General features: G+C 40.3%; 2 protein-coding genes across 4 annotated transcripts; both read left to right on the plus strand.

The window, feature by feature from the left end:
- Positions 1-2843: 2843 nt before the first annotated feature.
- On the plus strand, positions 2844-7994 carry sar1ab (secretion associated, Ras related GTPase 1Ab). The gene is made up of 7 exons (XM_085428014.1): positions 2844-2926; positions 3844-3914; positions 4897-5016; positions 5101-5166; positions 5281-5384; positions 5486-5617; positions 6873-7994. The coding sequence occupies exons 2-7, from the start codon at positions 3857-3859 to the stop codon at positions 6987-6989; spliced, it is 597 nt and encodes a 198-aa protein (XP_085284140.1). The 5' UTR covers positions 2844-2926; positions 3844-3856; the 3' UTR covers positions 6990-7994.
- Positions 7995-9080: 1086 nt separating this feature from the next.
- Positions 9081-15366, plus strand: tysnd1 (trypsin like peroxisomal matrix peptidase 1). 3 transcript variants are annotated; one of them, XM_085428044.1, is made up of 5 exons: positions 9087-9184; positions 9280-10352; positions 12367-12497; positions 12620-12805; positions 12981-15366. In XM_085428044.1, the coding sequence occupies exons 2-5, from the start codon at positions 9283-9285 to the stop codon at positions 13181-13183; spliced, it is 1590 nt and encodes a 529-aa protein (XP_085284170.1). In that variant the 5' UTR covers positions 9087-9184; positions 9280-9282; the 3' UTR covers positions 13184-15366. The 3 variants fall into 3 exon arrangements, with proteins under 3 accessions (XP_085284168.1, XP_085284170.1, XP_085284169.1); XM_085428043.1 differs by having other exon boundaries at positions 9088-9201; XM_085428042.1 differs by having other exon boundaries at positions 9081-10352; positions 12981-15365.
- Positions 15367-18090: the final 2724 nt, after the last annotated feature.

Below are 18090 nucleotides of genomic sequence, written 5' to 3' on the forward strand. Positions count from 1 at the left end.
CATTTTGTCACATTGCAGCCGCAAACATGAATCAATTTTGTTGGAATTCCACGTGAAAGACCAATACAAAGTGCTGTGCACGTGAGAAGTGGAACAAAAATCATACATGATTCAAAACATTTTTTACAAATAAATAACTGCAAAGTGGAGTGTGCGTAATTATTCAGCCCCCTTTGGTCTCAGTGCAGTCAGTTGCCCATAGACATTGTCTGATGAGTGCTAATGACTAAGTAGAGTGCACCTATGTGTAATCTAATGTTAGTACAAATACAGCTGCTCTGTGACGGCCTCAGGTTGTCTAAGAGAATACTGGGAGCAGCAACACCATGAAGTCCAAAGAACACACCAGACAGGTCAGAGATAAAGTTATTGAGAAATTTAAAGCAGGCTTAGGCTACAAAAAGATTTCCTGAGCCTTAAACATCCCACGGAGCACTGTTCAAGCGATCAGTCAGAAATGGAAGGAGTATGGCACAACTGTAAACCTACCAAGACAAGGCCGTCCACCTAAACTCACAGGCCAAACAAGGAGAGCGCTGATCAGAAATGCAGCCAAGAGGCCCATGGTGACTCTGGACGAGCTGCAGAGATCTACAGCTCAGGTGGGGGAAGAAAGAAGAAGCAAGAAGAAAGCCATTGTTAACAGAAAACCATAAGAAGTGCCGTTTGCAGTTTGCCACAAGTCATGTGGGGGACACAGCAAATGTGGAAGAAGCTGCTCTGGTCAGATGAGACCAAAATGCAAAACGCTATGTGTGGCGGAAAACTAACACTGCACATTACATTGAAAAACACTATCCCCACTGTCAAATATGGTGGTGGCAGCATCATGCTCTGGGGGTGCTTCTCTTCAGCAGGGACAAGGAAGCTGGTCAGAGTTGATGGGAAGATGGATGTAGCCAAATACAGGGCAATCTTGGAAGAAAACCTCTTGGAGTCTGCAAAAGACTTGAGACTGGGGCGGAGGTTCACCTTCCAGCAGGACAATGACCCTAAACACAAAGCCAGAGCAACAATGGAACGGTTTAAAACAAAACACATCCATGTGTTAGACTGGCCCAGTCAAAGTCCAGATCTAAATCCAATCGAGAATCTGTGGCAAGGTCTGAAAACTGCTGTTCACAAGCACTGTCCATCTAATCTAACTGAGCTGGAGCTGTTTTGCAAAGAAGAATGGGCAAGAATTTCAGTCTCTACACAGCAAAATCTCCAGTGTTAAATTAACACTAGAGAGTGTCTATATGGGTCCACTCCTCTGAGTGTTAAATACAACACTGTTGAGTGTTAAATTAACACTTTTGACAGTGTTATATGTTTAAAAGTAACCTAGTCAGTTTTGAAGATTAACAAAGACTAACACTGAGCAGTGCTGATTTTCTAACACTGGAAAATAACTCAAAATGTTAGAAATATTCCAGTGTTAGAAAATCAGCACTGCTCAGTGTTAGTCTTTGTTAATCTTCAAAACTGACTAGGTTACTTTTAAACATATAACACTGTCAAAAGTGTTAATTTAACACCCAACAGTGTTGTATTTAACACTCAGAGGAGTGGACCCATATAGACACTCTCTAGTGTTAATTTAACACTGGATGTGCAAAGCTGGTAGAGACATACCCTAAAAGACTGGCAGTTGTAATTGCAGCAAAAGGTGGTTGTACAAAGTATTTACTCAGGGGGCTGAATAATTACGCACACCATACTTTTCAGTTATTTATTTGTGAAAAATGTTTGGAATCACGTATAATTTTGGTTCCACTTCTCACGTGTACACCACTTTGTATTGGTCTTCCACGTGGAATTCCAATACAATTGATTCATATTTGTGGCTGTAATGTGACAAAATGTGGAAAAGTCCAATTGGGCCGAATACTTTTGCAAGCCCCTGTACATGTACCGAACAAAATACCCAGTGAGTTTTAAAAAAAAAACAAAAAACAAAACTAAGTTGAATCAATATATTAGTTTTAAGGGAAATGACGTTTGCTGATACTTTGGAACTGGACTTATTTTGATTACTTTAATTTCTTTCATTTAAAAAAAATATTAGTGATTTTAAAAAGTGTTATTTGGCAAGAAAAAGTTTGAGAACTAGTTCAGAACAGACTAAACTCTCATGGTTGTAATGCTGCCACCTAGTGATCACAGCCCTCATCGCCTTCACTTTTTGCTTTAACTACTATATTCTCTGAGAACCGAGGAAAAATGAATCTTCCCATTGAACTTTTTTGTAATTTTCCTTCCTCTTTAGCGTTAAAAGAGGCCACTCAAACACATGAGATATTAATGGAAAGCCCTCTATTTAGTACATCGGGACTTAGTAGGGTAGCTCAAATAAGTAAAAAGATATTGATCAAAAACAAATGTCCATTACAGAGGACATAAAATAATAAGCTGGTTCTATATATTAAATTTAGATCCCGAGGCCCAGTTTTTGTAGCCAAAGTTATACTAAGAGGCGATTGTGTCTCCTTTATTTTTCTGTTCCTAGTATGAAAACTGTATGTCTGGGTAATTTAATTTTTTTTAAATAGAAATAATTATTAAAATGTAATTACGTTGATACTATGTATGTCGGAAAGTTACACCGAAAATGTAGAAAGATAGTGGCATGACCAGTATCCCCCCCCCAAACTAAAAGTAAACTACAGTCAGTAGTGTTAAAAAGCAAATTAAGTTCTAAGTTCTTAAAACACATTTTAAATTAATGTTTTCAGGACCGTTTGAAGTGTACTTTAAAAAAAATATTTTTTTATTGTTATTAAAAAACTAACAAACAAAAAACCCAGCATGCGCACTTCTTACCTTGGTGTGTTGGTAGCCATCCCGGTGACGTACTTCCGGTTAACTGTCAAAGTTGGAGGCTTTGAGAAGGAAAAAAAACCCAACAACGGACGAGTTCAGTTCACTAACACTGCTGACCAAGGTAACGCTGCAAATGATGTATTAAGTTGGCTTTGTTGGGGTTTAAACTTTTCCATTCAAGACTGCTTGTTGAAACCATTTGCCGACATCATAAAGTTCGAGGACTGGACACTGTGGATCCCTCCGCGCGCTCGTGTTTATTAAATTTACCGTTGTTTATTAAAGCTGACGTCGGTACCGCGGAGCTGCACGTGATAAGCTAGACAGTAGTAGTGATTTCACTAGAACGAGCGTTTATAAAGAGTAGTGAGCTAGTGGTGATTTCTGCTTTTAGCCGTGTTTACTTGTTTTGGAGTGCTGATTTGGTCATTTCATCACTAAAACGGCAAACCAAAGTTTGTGAACAGTGCCTACAGTGCCACAGCTGTAAATCCACAGATGAAGCAGTTAAGTGCCACGCTGACATTTAAGTGACCCTGTGAAAACATTGTATAATAAAGGCATTAACAATTGGGTAATTTCTCAGAGCCCACAGGCCTCACTATTCACTTTAAGTTCACCCAGTGACAGGTGTTTGTGTGTCATTGAGCGAAGGCAGGGGGAGACTACCAAGATCAAGTGTCGTTGTCGCAACCCTCACAAAAATAGTCAGGGGACGATCACTGTGAGCGAGCGAGACAGCTCCCAGATCAAACCAGCGTCTGAAAAATCACTGAAGGCTGTTTGTTGCCTTGCTTAGCTCCTTTCCTTTCAAGCTTTAAAACTTGTGTGATTACACGGAGCTTACACATACCAGCAGAGTAATCCACGCAGGGTCAAGAATAATGATTAACAATGCGCTTTAGTGCTAGATGACAGCTTTTTGCAGTAGTTTAAAAAAAGGGTTCTTTTTTTTCATTTACAGACTTTATGACTGGTATCTTATGTACATCACTGTCCTTCATGTGTCATAATTAACTTCAGCTTTCTGTCTTTCAGGAAGCCATCAGAAATGTCTTTTCTATTTGATTGGATCTACAGGGGCTTCAGCAGTGTCTTGCAACTATTAGGTGTTGAAATAAATTTCCACATTTTCATCCATTATCATCCAATATTTGCCATTTATCTGAGGCTGAACTGTGGGTGTGGTAGGCTAAGTAGAGACCTCCCTCTCTCTTGTCTTTTCCGCCTGCTTTTCCAGAAAGGACTCTAAGGTGGCCTGAAGCCAGACAAGAAATGTAATCTCTTTAGCGTAACCTGGGTCTGCCCCTGGGTTTCCTGATAGAACATACCCTGAACACCTCACCTAGGACGCACCTGGGAGACATTCAGGTCAAATTTCTGAACCACCCCAAATGTCCTTTTTCAATATGGCGGTGTAGCAGCTCTACTCTGAGACACCTTTCGGAGGAAGCCAATTTCTGCCGAGTCTCGAGCTGAGTGTCGTCCCAGCTGCTTCACACTCATCTGCAAACCGCTTCAGAGTAAGGTGGAGGTCATGGCTCTATGTTCAGATGAGATCCTGAGACCACCAAACCCTACACCCCTTGGCTAGATATCCCATAAAAATAAGTCCATAAAAATCATTAACATACCTGATAAGAAAGGGCAGCCCTAGTGGAGTCCAGTATCTGCATATAGCTGGCAATGGAAACCATCATACGAAGACCCTGTAACAACAAGGACCCAGTCCTCCTGTGCCCCCACCACAGGAAACCCAGAGAGAAGCAGCTAAATACCAAGTCTCAAGTCTCCAAGTCCAGTCTAAAGTCTATGTAAACTAGTTTGGTCCCACGCACGCACCCTCAAATATCCTTGAGAGGATATAAAGCACCGATATTGTTGTTTTACAAAATGGTAACTTGGAGGTAGTAACTAGACAGTTTGAAGTAAATTCGAGCCTGAATACTAACAAATATCCAGATTTTCACTTTGTTTTTGGCATTCGCTCTATTTCTATAAAACATATACCAGCCAGTTCTATTCTGGCTCCCAGTTCTCCTGCCCAAGACTTCTTTTAAACCCATCAATTTGACTTCTTTCTGCTATCAGGGTTGTACAAGAAGACTGGGAAGATGGTTTTTCTTGGACTAGACAATGCTGGAAAAACAACGCTCCTGCAGATGCTCAGGGATGACAGGCTGGGACAGCACATGCCGACGCTATACCCAAGTAGATTTTTACTTGTCACATCAGGAATTAGCCATGTGTGTCTTGCTTCACTGCTTATCCTAAAATCAAACCTCTCTTCCCCAGCATCCGAGGAGCTGACAATAGCTGGAATGACTTTTACGACATTTGACCTTGGAGGTCATACGCAAGGTGGGAGTAAAAAAAAAAAAGTGATTCTCAATCTTATTTTTGAGCTTTTTAAAATATTATTGATGTATTTGTTGAGGTGTTGCATAAAAATACTGAAAATGTGTGTCTTTACAGCACGAAGGATCTGGAAGAACTACTTCCCAGCCATAAACGGTATCGTGTACATGGTGGATTGTGCTGACCATATGCGACTAGCAGAAGCAAAAGTTGAACTGGATGTGAGTTATTTGTACTGATGTCAACACAGACAGCTGCCCATAGCTGCCACTGATAGGAATGATCTGTATGATATGTCTGATATGACACTTCTTTTGTGTAGGCCATGTTAACAGATGAAACCATTGCAAACATCCCCATTCTAATCCTGGGCAATAAGATAGACCGTCCAGAGGCCATCAGTGAGGATGCACTCAGGGCAGTACTTGGTCTTCAGGGGCATACAACTGGAAAGGTTTGTACAAGAAATGTGGGATTAAATGATGATGTGACGTCTGGCAAGAGCATTAGAGTCATATGGTGTTGATATTTTCTAAACCATAAACTGTATTTAAAAGGTTAACGTAGCCTCTGGAAAAGTGAAACCTGTTCAAAGTACTTCAAATCTGCATTCTTTTTAATGGCCAGCAGGAGGCGACACCTCTAGTGGGGAAAAAGCAGTCAGATTGTATAGACATATATTAGAAAGTGCTGCTCACTTGATCTTTGACCTCACTAAATACTTTCCTGGTGTCTTTACAGTCTGTGTTCTCATTTCATAACTTACTGAATAGAACATGATGTTCTTTTGTAAAGTATGGTCCCTTTTGGAATAGAATAAAATACAAGATAAAGCTGGCTACGCTCTAGTAGCAGCTTAGTGTTTCACAGTCAAATCTAACTTTTGCTTGTTACATCCAGTTTAAAAAAAATAAAATAATAATCAAGATGTGGCAGCCAGAATGTCTAACTGAAGGCTTCAAAACAGCACTTAAAAGAAAATAAAAGGCGATGTCACAATGCCTATATCAATTTCTTACTGTTTGTACATGTTACTGTGTTGGAAAGACTAAAACAATCATAGCAACAGTACTTAGAGACAGTCTTCTTACTAGGCTTTTAAGACTTCAATAAATAGGACCGAGCTATTTGACATGGTGTGTTATCCTGCTGGAAGCTGCCGTCAGAAGCTGGGTATACTGTGGTCACAGTGGCTACCCACTTACTTTTCAGGAGCCAGATCGCAGATGGGTGGACTCAGCAGTCAGCCAGCCAACAATATAAAATCTGGTGATGACCTGCTGAGTCTCAGTGTATGCATTGAGTGGTGATCACATTATAAATATATAGATATTTGGATTACTGAGCAGTTCAGGGATACCTAACAAATTGGCTGGTTAGTGTATGTGCATTCTTTTTAGTTGTCTGTGCAACAAGCCCAAATCGACCCTAAGAAGAAAAGACTTAAGGAAACCGCTGCCCCCACAACGATATTTTACTGCAGTTAAATTTTTTGTATAAATCTGAGACATCATTTCTGGTTCAAGACCTAAGCGTCGGTTTATTGATCCATGCTGACGAGTCAGGGAAAACCTTTTCTAATAGAGCTTAAAGCACGGTTAAAGTTTAAGATGTGCGTTGTATTTGTTCAGTGTTCATGGGCAAGGTTGCTGGATGGAGTTGTAGATTTAAAGCTGTTCTTTTTGATGTGTATTTTTGTTTCTTTTCAGGGCAAAGTGCCGCTGAAGGAGCTGAATTTGAGGCCAATGGAGGTGTTCATGTGCAGTGTGCTGAAGCGACAGGGATATGGAGACGGTTTTCGCTGGCTTGCCCAGTATATCGATTGATTGACATTTTTATAATAGCCTTAACCAGATTTGTTCCACACAAAACTACCTGCAGTAGAGAGATTTTATTAAATATGCTAGTACAAAATATGTTTTGTATTTAAAAGCCCAGCATTATTCATCTGTTTGAAGAATTCTGTATTTTATCTCAGTCGTACCGCAGCAAGTCAAAGATAAGTTATGAATCATTGGCCTGTATTATTCAGACTGAGTGTGGAGAAAAGCTCCATGCTGTGGTTCTTCTACCTTTACCTAAAGCCTGTAGGGAATTGTTTCTGCCGTGTAGGACATGCCATGGCTGTGAACTTGTTTCAGACCCGGGTGTATTTTTGGCTGCTGGTGTTGGCTTACAGTGAAGGTCAGTGTAGTTAACACTGTGTGCTTAGAGCAGCTCTTCTTTGATAGAGGATGAAACATTTTTGTTGGCACGTATGCACATTATTTATTCTGTTTTATTTTTTTTCTTTCAATTGATCGTTTTCAAAAACAACTTTTTTTTTTCTTCCTAGAAAGTGCTGCAAAAATGTGTTGCTGTAATTGTTAAACTCAACTTGCAAGCCTACCTCGGAGGATGCTGACAGTTCTTGTGATAGTATGTTTATTTTAAGGTTTACATTTAGGTTTACAAACACGGCCACTAACATTGTTACCACAAGTGCACTGACTGACTTTTTGCCTATACTAGATATTTACGCCAGCCAAACACACCGATAGGTGACTGCACTGAAAAGACTTGAGTACTTTGTGATTGGTTGCTGCTAACAGTACGCAGTGATTTATGAGAGTACTTGGGTGGTGATTAGCAAAAAAAGCTTATACAGTATTTTTGGATAAAATTATCTTAAAACATTATAAAATATTTTATAAGAGTGTATTTATATTTTGCAATAAATAACTGGCCTGTCTGTTACTTCGCATTCTTAATGCTTGATATATCTCATACAAAAAAGATGTCATGTTCTTGTTGGGTGTGTTGTGCAATATTTTAGCAAAATAAATATATTTGGTAACTCTTTAAACCTTGTTTAAGATATTTTAATTCATTTTTGGTTCATCCACCAAAGGAACATCCATCTATCTATTGATCCATTCACATTCACAACACTTATTAGTCCTCCTTGAACAGGAATGTCAAACTTATTGAGCTTTAGTGGGGTGGACCAGTGAAAGGCTCCTTTCTGTCAGTGTAAAGAACTACACACGTAATACTGTATAATTATGGAAGGTTCCTGTGGTGGAACTTCAAGGTTTCTGTTAGTTAATTGTTTTTCTATTACTTTGGTAATAAAGAGGTCTTTATTAGTGGGGACAGCTGTAAAACCTATAAAAATACAGTTAAAAATCTAAAATCCGAACCTTATGATATTGTGGAAGAATTTCTTAAATTTATGTATTATTCACATTATTTTATTGTATAATGCCTTTCTGCAACTAGATTTTAGCATGTCTCAGTGTCTCTCACACTCATACTCTGATGGTCGTCTGCCCCGTGATGATGGCTGCTCTCACCAAGCTTCATTCTGTCTGCTTTTATTAAATCCAGTTCTAGAGCATTAAGGGCTAACACAGACAGACGACCCATCACATTCACATCGGTCAACTTAGAATCACCAATGATCCTAAATGAAAACTTTTGGGCTGCAAAAGTACCTGAGGAGAAAAATGCCTCACCTTTCACCTTTGATTTCCAGGTAAAGACCCCCCCCCCCACACACACACACACAAAACAAACAAAAACAAAACAAATCAGGTCAGTCCGATTAAAAATGTCTTTATGTCTTTTCCAAGTGTGATAGAATAGAAAGGATATTTTAAGTGACCCAAAAAGGACTGTATTGATTACACAGTAGAACACAGAGTCATAAACGGGCAAAAAAGTTTTTTATTTATTTTATATAAAACTCCATATCAAATGCAGTTGACTTCAGCCTATATGCTGATAACAGCAAAGATATTATACATAAAAACCACACATAAAACATCGTAAAACGTAAATAAACTTCTAATCGGGATATAGGAACGCCCTCTAGTTTCCTTGTTTACCATTGGCTAGAAGGTGTTTGCTTTCAGACCAATCAGGTGCAGGAACGAAGCAGAACCAGGAAGTTACGAACAGGGCGAAGAAGTTAGAAGACACTGTGGGAAATATTTTCCATAAATAGTTTAAACTTAAGGTCACAGTGACTTATCTGAAGGTTCCTTCTCACTCCTGGCATGTACACATTTTTAATGAGCTGCTTTTTCGAGTGTTTTAAACGCCGTTAAAACATTTGTTGATTTGCTTTGCTAGAGCATGGAGTTAAAGGACGTGGAGAGGCGCTGCTGTGTTGTCAAGGTGTCAGAGGCGTCTTCGGCAAAGAAACCGGTGAGCTGCAGCGGAGTTGTTGTCCACCCTCGCACAGGAATCATCATATGCACCGGACTCCCGTTTTCACGTTTTATCATCGACGGAGACCCCCTCTACTGGGACCACGACTTCTTGCCACCTCACAGCTTCAGTGCCAAACTTCAAATCTGCGTCACCTTTCCAACTGACACCAAGCAGAGCGCACGGAGAGCAACAATCACACCCACTAGAAGCAAAACAGCAGCAGGGCAGAGGGAGGCTGCAGCCGAGCTGCTGATGCTGGTGAACTGCGTGGAGTTTAAACACGCTTTCCAGGCAGTTTTCCAGGAGGCCGACCAGTGGCGTTTCCATTGTGATGAGGATGAGGAGCTGCTCAGAGATTTCCACTTCCTCAGCTGGTTTGCTGTACTCAGGGTAGGTGTGGTGCTAGACAGCAGCCAGGATTCAGGCACCATCCCCTGGCAGAGCAGTGCGCCTCTCCAGAAGGGCTGCCCTGTTGTTGCCTGCGGCTCACCTTTTGGCTCCCTCTGCTTGGATCTCTTCATCAGCACCCTCAGCAGAGGCATCATCAGTAACCTTGCTGGAGAAGATAACGCTGTCATCCTCACAGACGCCCGCTGCCTGCCAGGCACAGAAGGTGGAGGGTTGTTTGTGGTGAAAGGTGCAGGCAGCGTGCATCTCATCGGGCTGATTGTGTCTCCATTTGGCTGGAAGGCCAATGAGTGGATTGGCCTCACTCTGGTCTGCTCTGCCCAGTTGGTCTTCAGGAATCTCATCAGCTGCCTGAGTGTCCAGGATCCCCTCAGAAATGTTTGGCTTCATCCAGGAGAGTCGGACATCCAGATGTCCACCGCTGCTCACGAGTCAAAAGCTGTTAAATACCCCACTGTTTGCTTTGTGGACAGCGGGCAGTTCTGGGGTTCAGGGGTTGTTGTCGGCTCTCGACTGGTTGTGTCGTGCAGGCATGTTGTCAACAGGAAGTCTAAAGTCCGCTTGAAGTTCCACCATAGGGACAGGTGATGGCACATTTACTATCTTAAACCCCCTCCTAATTGAAGCAGAAATTAATTCAAACCTTATTAAACACTAAAATGTGTTAATCCGCTAATCTTAGTCTTCTTTTCAAACCTAACACAGTTTTGGGTAGAAAAAAAAACAAGCATAAACAAGTACTAGGAACTTGCCTGCAGATTGACCTGGTTTGGATGAGAGAAAATCAAAAATATATTCAAACTTGTGCATCAAATTCTTGATTTTTAACGCCATTAAAGATGTATTCGGTACTATTATTCCAGCCTGGAAAAAAATGAGTGCAATTTATATAGGGCTGAACGATTATGGAAAATAATCTAATTGCGATTTTTTGCCCCAATATTGCGATTGCGATGCGATATGCGATTATTTTTTAAGGTCTTTGTCTTCTGTATTATTAAACAAAGACAAGCAATACATCATATAGTATGGCCAATACTATATTACATTAATTTTAAACTGTTCTTTCCTGGAAGACAGACCTCTGTTATGATGACATGAGGTGATGCATGAATTGATGACTGACATTTTTATTTAACTTCTTCAATCACAACAGTATATTTGAACATACACAATAGTTTATTTTTAGCTTACAAACATCTGAGCATAAAGTGCTGACAAGGAACCCTGGTGTAAACATTAAAATGAAAGTCAGTACAATGTGCAGATTGCAGAAATATACATAAACAAAATCAGTGGCTTTACCACACTCAGTTTTTCGACATCTGTGAACTACTAGACAGTCATTCAATTAAAAAATAATATTAAATAAATAAAACTAATAAATAAAAAATACACACATCTTACTGATCTCTGCAGTCAGTAACATTACACATAAAGTGCAAACATAATAGCAATTGTATAAACACACACACAAACACGCCTTTAAAATTTAAAGGCGTGAAATTGGACGGTCTAGCCTTCTGAATCAGAAGGCTAGTTCTGATTAGCGTCACCGCTGTCTCGGTGGAGTTTAATAAACTCGGCCGTCTGCTTCTTGCTATCTAAAATATAACCAGACACTGGCGTAAATTCTCGACTGTCTCATACTTCTGTTTAATAAGTTTTCTGTTTGACGTTTAGTCAGCTGTGTGAAAACCAAGGAGGAACCCACCCGGGGGATTAATAAAGTTTTATTTTATCTAATCTAATAACTTTAATCTCAGCCAAACCGATTTACTCACGAACAAACAAAACACTGAAAAAAGCCCAACAATAACATTTTTAGGTTGTCTATGTGACTTATATATTACGTTTAACCCGAGCAGCGAAACTCCGCGGTGATCTGAAAATGATGTGCCGGGAGTTGTGCCGTTCTCGGCCGCATCAGTAACCCTCGAGCTCCCGGCTAGCTGTCGAGCTGGTGGGTAGCAGACGCCTCTGAAAACGTCGAAGCACTTTTGCAAATATGGGATATCTTGATAAACCGAGCAGATATTTGATGTTTACACAACTACTTTCTCGCCTGAAAATATTTTAAAAGTTTATTTTGTGACCCAGAAAGATTAGTATGAGTAATTTTAAAACTTAGTAGCGGCCGCCATTGTTGGAAACTGGAGTTTGGCTGGGCCGCGCTATGAATTCTGGGATATGGTAGTAATTTGGACAGCCTTCGGCGCGTCGCTGTGACGTAATCGGTCTACAAATGCGGCCTCAGGAGGATGCAGCCCATGAATTTGGACATGTCCAGAGTATAATCGCAGCCTTTGCGGTTAGAAAATTGCACTTGATCATGTCGCGATATTATCGCAAATGCGATATATCGTTCAGCCCTAAATTTATAGGCAGTAATAAACTTCTGAATGTATGGACAGTCCTATAAGCTGACATGGACTTGCTGCATCAAAGACAAAGCTTTCTGTATGGATCTACACCATATGGGATTATGGTCTTTTCCTGTTTATTTAGCAACTTCACCACATTTTGGAAGTATGTTTTGTGATCACAGAATGTGTAAGACTAATAATCCTCACTTTTTTGGCGATTTTCTTTTCTCAGAGTCCATGATTCAGTGGGTGATGTCCTTTTTTCCACTAAAGCATCTTCACCCTATGACCTCGCTTTGGTGCAGCTCAGAGATGCTGTCCCAGAAGCTGTGGTCTCACGGATGTGTCAGAGTTTCATTCCAGGTTTGATTTCAGTCTTGTGCAGCAGAAACAGTAGAATTATTGTTATTTTATTATAAGCAGTTCCAGAAGAGAGTTCCTGCTTCTTTACGCTTAAAAACCGTTATGGCCTTTTCTAACTTCAGGTGAATCTGTAGTTGTCGTCGGATACGGTGGGCTGGGTCGGAGCTGCGGTCCGTCCCTGACCTGCGGCGTCCTATCCAAAGCCATTAGCTGGAATTGCCAGCCTGTCATGCTCCAGACCACATGTGCAGTACAAGCGGGAACCAGCGGGGGTGCTGTGGTGCAGAGATGCTCAGGAGAGCTGCTGGGTAAGGAGGTCCTGCAGGAAGAAAGCCATGTGCACCTTTTGAACAGAGGGGGGCACATGATAACCACAGAAAACGTCTCTGTGCAGGGAAAAGTCAGCTGTGCTTATATCAGTGGTTCAGTCAGCACTGCTGTGGCTTTGAATTCACAAAAAAATGTTTCTTTGTTGTGTTGCAGGGATCGTTTCCAGCAACACGCGAGACATGGCCACTAAAGTGACTTACCCACATCTGAACTTCAGCGTCCCAGTGACTGTTTTCCAGAGATTGTTGCAGCACTTTGAGCAGACAAAGGATGTTAATGTATTCAGGGAGCTGGACAGTACAGAAAAAGAAATCAGGAGGGTGTGGAGACTACAAGGTGCTCAGAGCAAACTGTAACCGAGGACCCCTGCACTACACTGACACGTGGTACAGATGACAAATCAGAATTAATTAGATGAGACATTTGCAACTGAAGGAATAATTACTGCTTAATTGTCATCTCAGAGTCATGTGGTTAACCAGAAAATCTTTATAAGGGTACTAATGTTTACAGGTACTTTAAGTACATTTATACCTGTTTAATTGCATAATAATTACATTAAATAATTTTTTTTTCAGCTAATGATTAGTGTTTTCTTGGTGTGCTGCTGGATTCCCAAGGTTATAAAATACATTTATCCATTTATAAAATAAAATAAAAAAGATTACGTAATCTGCTGGGATAAAAAAAGTGAATCATCCAACTTTTGATCCTTATTTATGTTACAGTTACAGCATCAAAGACACATTTCTCAGAGCATGTGTTAGGATTTACACCTGCGTCTGGTGCATACAGTTTGTTTTTTTTACCAGGCGGGGAGGAATATTCAGCATAATAGGCTGACAGGCTGCTGAAAATGATTGGTCCCTTTGGGTAGCCAGAGGACTGCTGTCGGTTTCAGGTATTCAGACATCTGTTGGCAGACGTACCCACTCACAGTGAACACATTTGAGGGTTCACCCACTGGGAAGCTACTGGTTCTTATTTCCATTATCACAGAAACGTGAAACTGAGAAATGACATTTCAGAGAATTGGTTGCTGTCAGTTTTTACAATGCTAAGACAAGCTTTCTGGGCCTGAACTCCTGAGGATGTGCATACGCTCTAACATGCTGAAAGGTTTCTATTTCACTGTTCCCAGGCTGAATAGTTCATAGTGGAGTTTTCAGCAGTGTCCCAAGGAGGCTGAGGAGAGAGTTTTCTAAAGGCATTGTGCTGTTCGAAGTGCTGATATGCAGACTTGTGTCTGTATCTCATTTCTGCTGGTTTCTCATAGCTACAAGCCACACTTCACTGCAGAATGAGGTGCAGTAGGGGTAGAAATGAGCTGAGAAGGACACTGAATCCTTAAGGAGCATTTCGCACAGAGACGCATATGCTGTTTTTTTTTTTAAATAGCATCTAATTATAGGTGCAGTGTTCGTCCATGCTGCACTGCTCATTAAAATAAGGCAAATATATAGATTTTAATTTGCTATCTGTAATCACAAATATGGCTAGCCTGTCTGTGCACCAGTAACCAACTTTGCTAGAGGAATTTTTATTTTAGAAGATGTAGTAATATTCTGAGCAGTTTACACACTAGTGGAAAAACTCAAAGGAGCACTTTTAATTAAGAGTATAGCATCAAGTCAGTTAAACTTCTGGGCTCTTGATCTGGTCAGTTAAGTAGCAGTTGGGTGCTTGGGTGGTAATGAAATTAACAACAACAACAGGTGCAGAAGAGAAGCAACGTTGAGACAATCTTTCTCACTAGTTTTGCATTTAGCCAGGGTCAGAGCCTCTAATAGCATGAGGTGATACCTGGATTCTACAGACATTACACAGGTAGTTCAAGTCTTCCAGGATACCAGGTTTGCTGCGTCTCCCAGCACAGTCTCTCGAGCATGGAGGAGATTCCAGGAGACGGGCAGAGAGCCTGTCAAGGCCCTGTTGAAGGGCCTGAACCCATTAGCAGGACTGGTGTTTGCTTCTTTGTAGAAGAAGGATGAACACTACCAGAGCTACAAAATGAGTTCCAGCAGGTCACTGGTGTGAATGTCTCTGACCAAACAATCAGAAACAGACTGAGGGTGGCCTGAGGGCCTGACATCATTTAGCGGATCCCTGCGCTCACTTCCCAGCACCATTAAGCCCGATTGACATTTGACATAGAATACCAAAATTGGCAGGTCCACCACTGGCACCCTGTGCTTTTCTTAGTTAAAAGCAGGTTCACCCTGAGCACATGCGACTATGTGAAAGGATCTGGAGAAGTTGTGGAGACTCAAGACTGTCCAGGACCTCAGTGATGGCCTGGCCCACATCTGGGAAGAGATTCCCCAGGACACTGTCTTCTCATTAGGAGCATGCCCCAACAATGTCAGGTATTCATACAAGCACGTGGGGGCCATAGAAACTACTGATTACCATTTTGAGTTGCTCCAATCAATTTTAATCATTTTTTCCATTTGATTTTAAGGATTTCTTTGATTTCAGCCCTGTATAGTAGGGGTGCAACGCTGCACAAAATTCACAGTCCGGTTTGATATTTTTTTGATACAAAAAAATGTTCATGCCTTTTTAATTTGTCATTTATTAAAATTATAAATATATATTTTAACTCAAAAGTACAGTTTTTAAATGTAATGTTGCTGAAACAACAAAATAATAATAAAAAAAAAAATCTATCTGCTCGAGGAATCACTCATCTTTGGAAAAGAGAGTTTATTACAGAGAAATGGCTCTTTCCAAAATAAAAGCTATACTATACGCTTCTTCTGGGCTATATTCTCAGCAGCATATTAAACATATCAGGTCCCCATAAGGAGAATCCTGTGCTAACGGCTGTCTAAATGACTCGGGTAAAGTTTGTAGCATGCGTGCTTGTTGTTTTTGTCTGCTTCCACTTGTCTTTGCACTAGGATGATGTCGGCGTAAATGTGCAGTCATGTTCGTTGTGTTCCCACTAGTGCTGTCAGCGTTAATCTCGTTAAAATGACATTAACGCCACAACGCGGCAAATCTCCGTTAACGAGCTACCGCGGATTGCCCCTTGCGTGGGGCTGGACAGCGTCAACACATTAACGAGCAAACTGCGCTAACGCACTAGTTCCCACCCATGTAATTGAGCACTGCGTGGTACATCCGACATACTGTTTTACTTTTGTCCATGACAGGCTTACCTTCAGGGTCATACTTCACATGAAAACCAAAATAGTTCCAAACGCCAGATTTGAATGAGGGTGGGGGAGGTTCAATTTCGGCTAGCAGACAGCATCTTTAGAAGAAAAGTTGATAAAATCTGATGTGTTTTCAATGTGTTCCAGCAATTTTGTTTGAGTAATGTAGTATCTAACAGTTTCAACTCGATGTTATATGGGTGTTGGTGCACACATGTAGGTCAGTATTATGAAACAACAACAACAAAAAAAGTAAAACAAAAAATAAAAGCAGTTCATCCAACACAGTCTTAGGTAAATTTGTTTATCAGAGAATTCTGGCAAAATCATGAACCCATGCAAGGTGACTTTGCTGAGTAAGCTTCATCCTCTTGACGTCAGTAATGCACGTAAGCACCTTTCTGTCTGCCAGACTGACTCGCTGATATCCTGGCCAAAAATGAGATGTTCTTTTACAAACACAAACACTTATTGTAAGAGTGCTGTAGGACTTTTTTTGTAAAGGATCCCTTACATTTATCAAATTTGACTTGTTCTTTTAGTGTCTCAATCAAAATTTCCCTTTGTCCAAAACTCTGTTTTATGACTAACCGTTTGCCTAATTAATCATGCCCATCAGCTATACTTATGTTGTGCTTATTTGCCTTTTTTTTTCACACTAACAAGGTGCACAGGAATACAATCAACTTTCTAAACCAGCATGTTATTTTTGTTATTTTATTGTATTGTTCAAAGAGCAGATTTAGAGACAAACAGCAGAAAATGACAGATTTTAGTACTGCTTTTCAATGTTCCAGGAAAAAAGGAACAAATGTCAAAGCTATGCATCAGAAAGTCGGCTTTCTTAGCTGACGTGTCATTTCAAAAATATATTTGTAGTGTTTTTTTATTTGTATTTAGTGGTCTCAGTCAATAGTTCTCCAGGCTTTCTGAAGTTCTTTCTCTGGACACTGGCTGTTTTTGTTTCCCGCCCCCATCATTGTCAATCCTCAATCCAGTCCTTGTACCTGAATATTTTCAGAAGAATGCTTTTTGTCAAGCTACTTAATGCTAACCTATGAATCATTTAAGCATAAGCAAAGACTGGTACCTTGTTAACACACTCAGTATAATGTCTTTTATTGAATCAGACGTGTTAAAGTCAGACATTCTTTTAGATGAGTGGCTCCTCAGTGTTGCACTCACTCCCCACCTCCCCTCCTCCTCTCACTCACTCACTCACTCACTCACTCACTCTCACACACACACACACACACACACACACACACACACACACACACACACACACACACACACACACACACACACACACACACACACAGAGCCTCCAAGGGCATCTCCATACAAGCTCTCAGTGAGCGGCCTGCCACTAGAATCATTACTATATTTTCTCACTTGTTACATCAATTAAACTTATACCCGATTAACTATCAGCAAACTCGCATATGAAATATGATTCCCTGTCCCGATTTCCTCTTCTTTATATTATTTGTCACTTTTTAAATATAAACTTTAAACCTGTAGGTTCGATTTTCCATTTAGAAACTGCATTTACTTGCCTCGTCTTTGTCTAATATTTAAATTGATTTGATCTGAAACATTTAAGTGTGACAAACATACATAAAATTGTACTATCATACCATTTCTCTTATTCAGAATCATGTATAATGATGGCCTGGAGACATTTCTTTTCACATTCCTGTAGACACACACAGACACTAATCTATCAAGGTTACAGCTGTCTACACACACAAAATCCAGACATTAGAACAAACATTCATCATCTTAATTAGATGTATATTTTGATTATATCATTAAGAATAAAGATGATTTACTATTAGCAAAAGCAAATACAGATAAACTCTGTCATAGCATTTTGTATCTCTGTAAACATAAAATGCTGGATCTTAAGACCTTGTCCTCTCTTTCAATCACACATTTCTTGACAGCAGCCAACAACCAAAGAAGAGCTTTGAATATCCTTCAAGAAGCCTGGTGAACTATTCCTGAAGACTACTTAAAAGAAATGACAAGACAAAAGTTTGCCCAAGAGAGTTTAGGCTGTGTTGAAGAATAAAGGTGGTCATAGTAATTATTCACTT

The sequence above is a fragment of the Rhamphochromis longiceps genome, linkage group LG13 (genome assembly GCF_057381845.1).
Source record: "Rhamphochromis longiceps isolate RC_006_pf linkage group LG13, R_longiceps_female_GT1.1, whole genome shotgun sequence".
NCBI lineage: Eukaryota > Metazoa > Chordata > Actinopteri > Cichliformes > Cichlidae > Rhamphochromis > Rhamphochromis longiceps.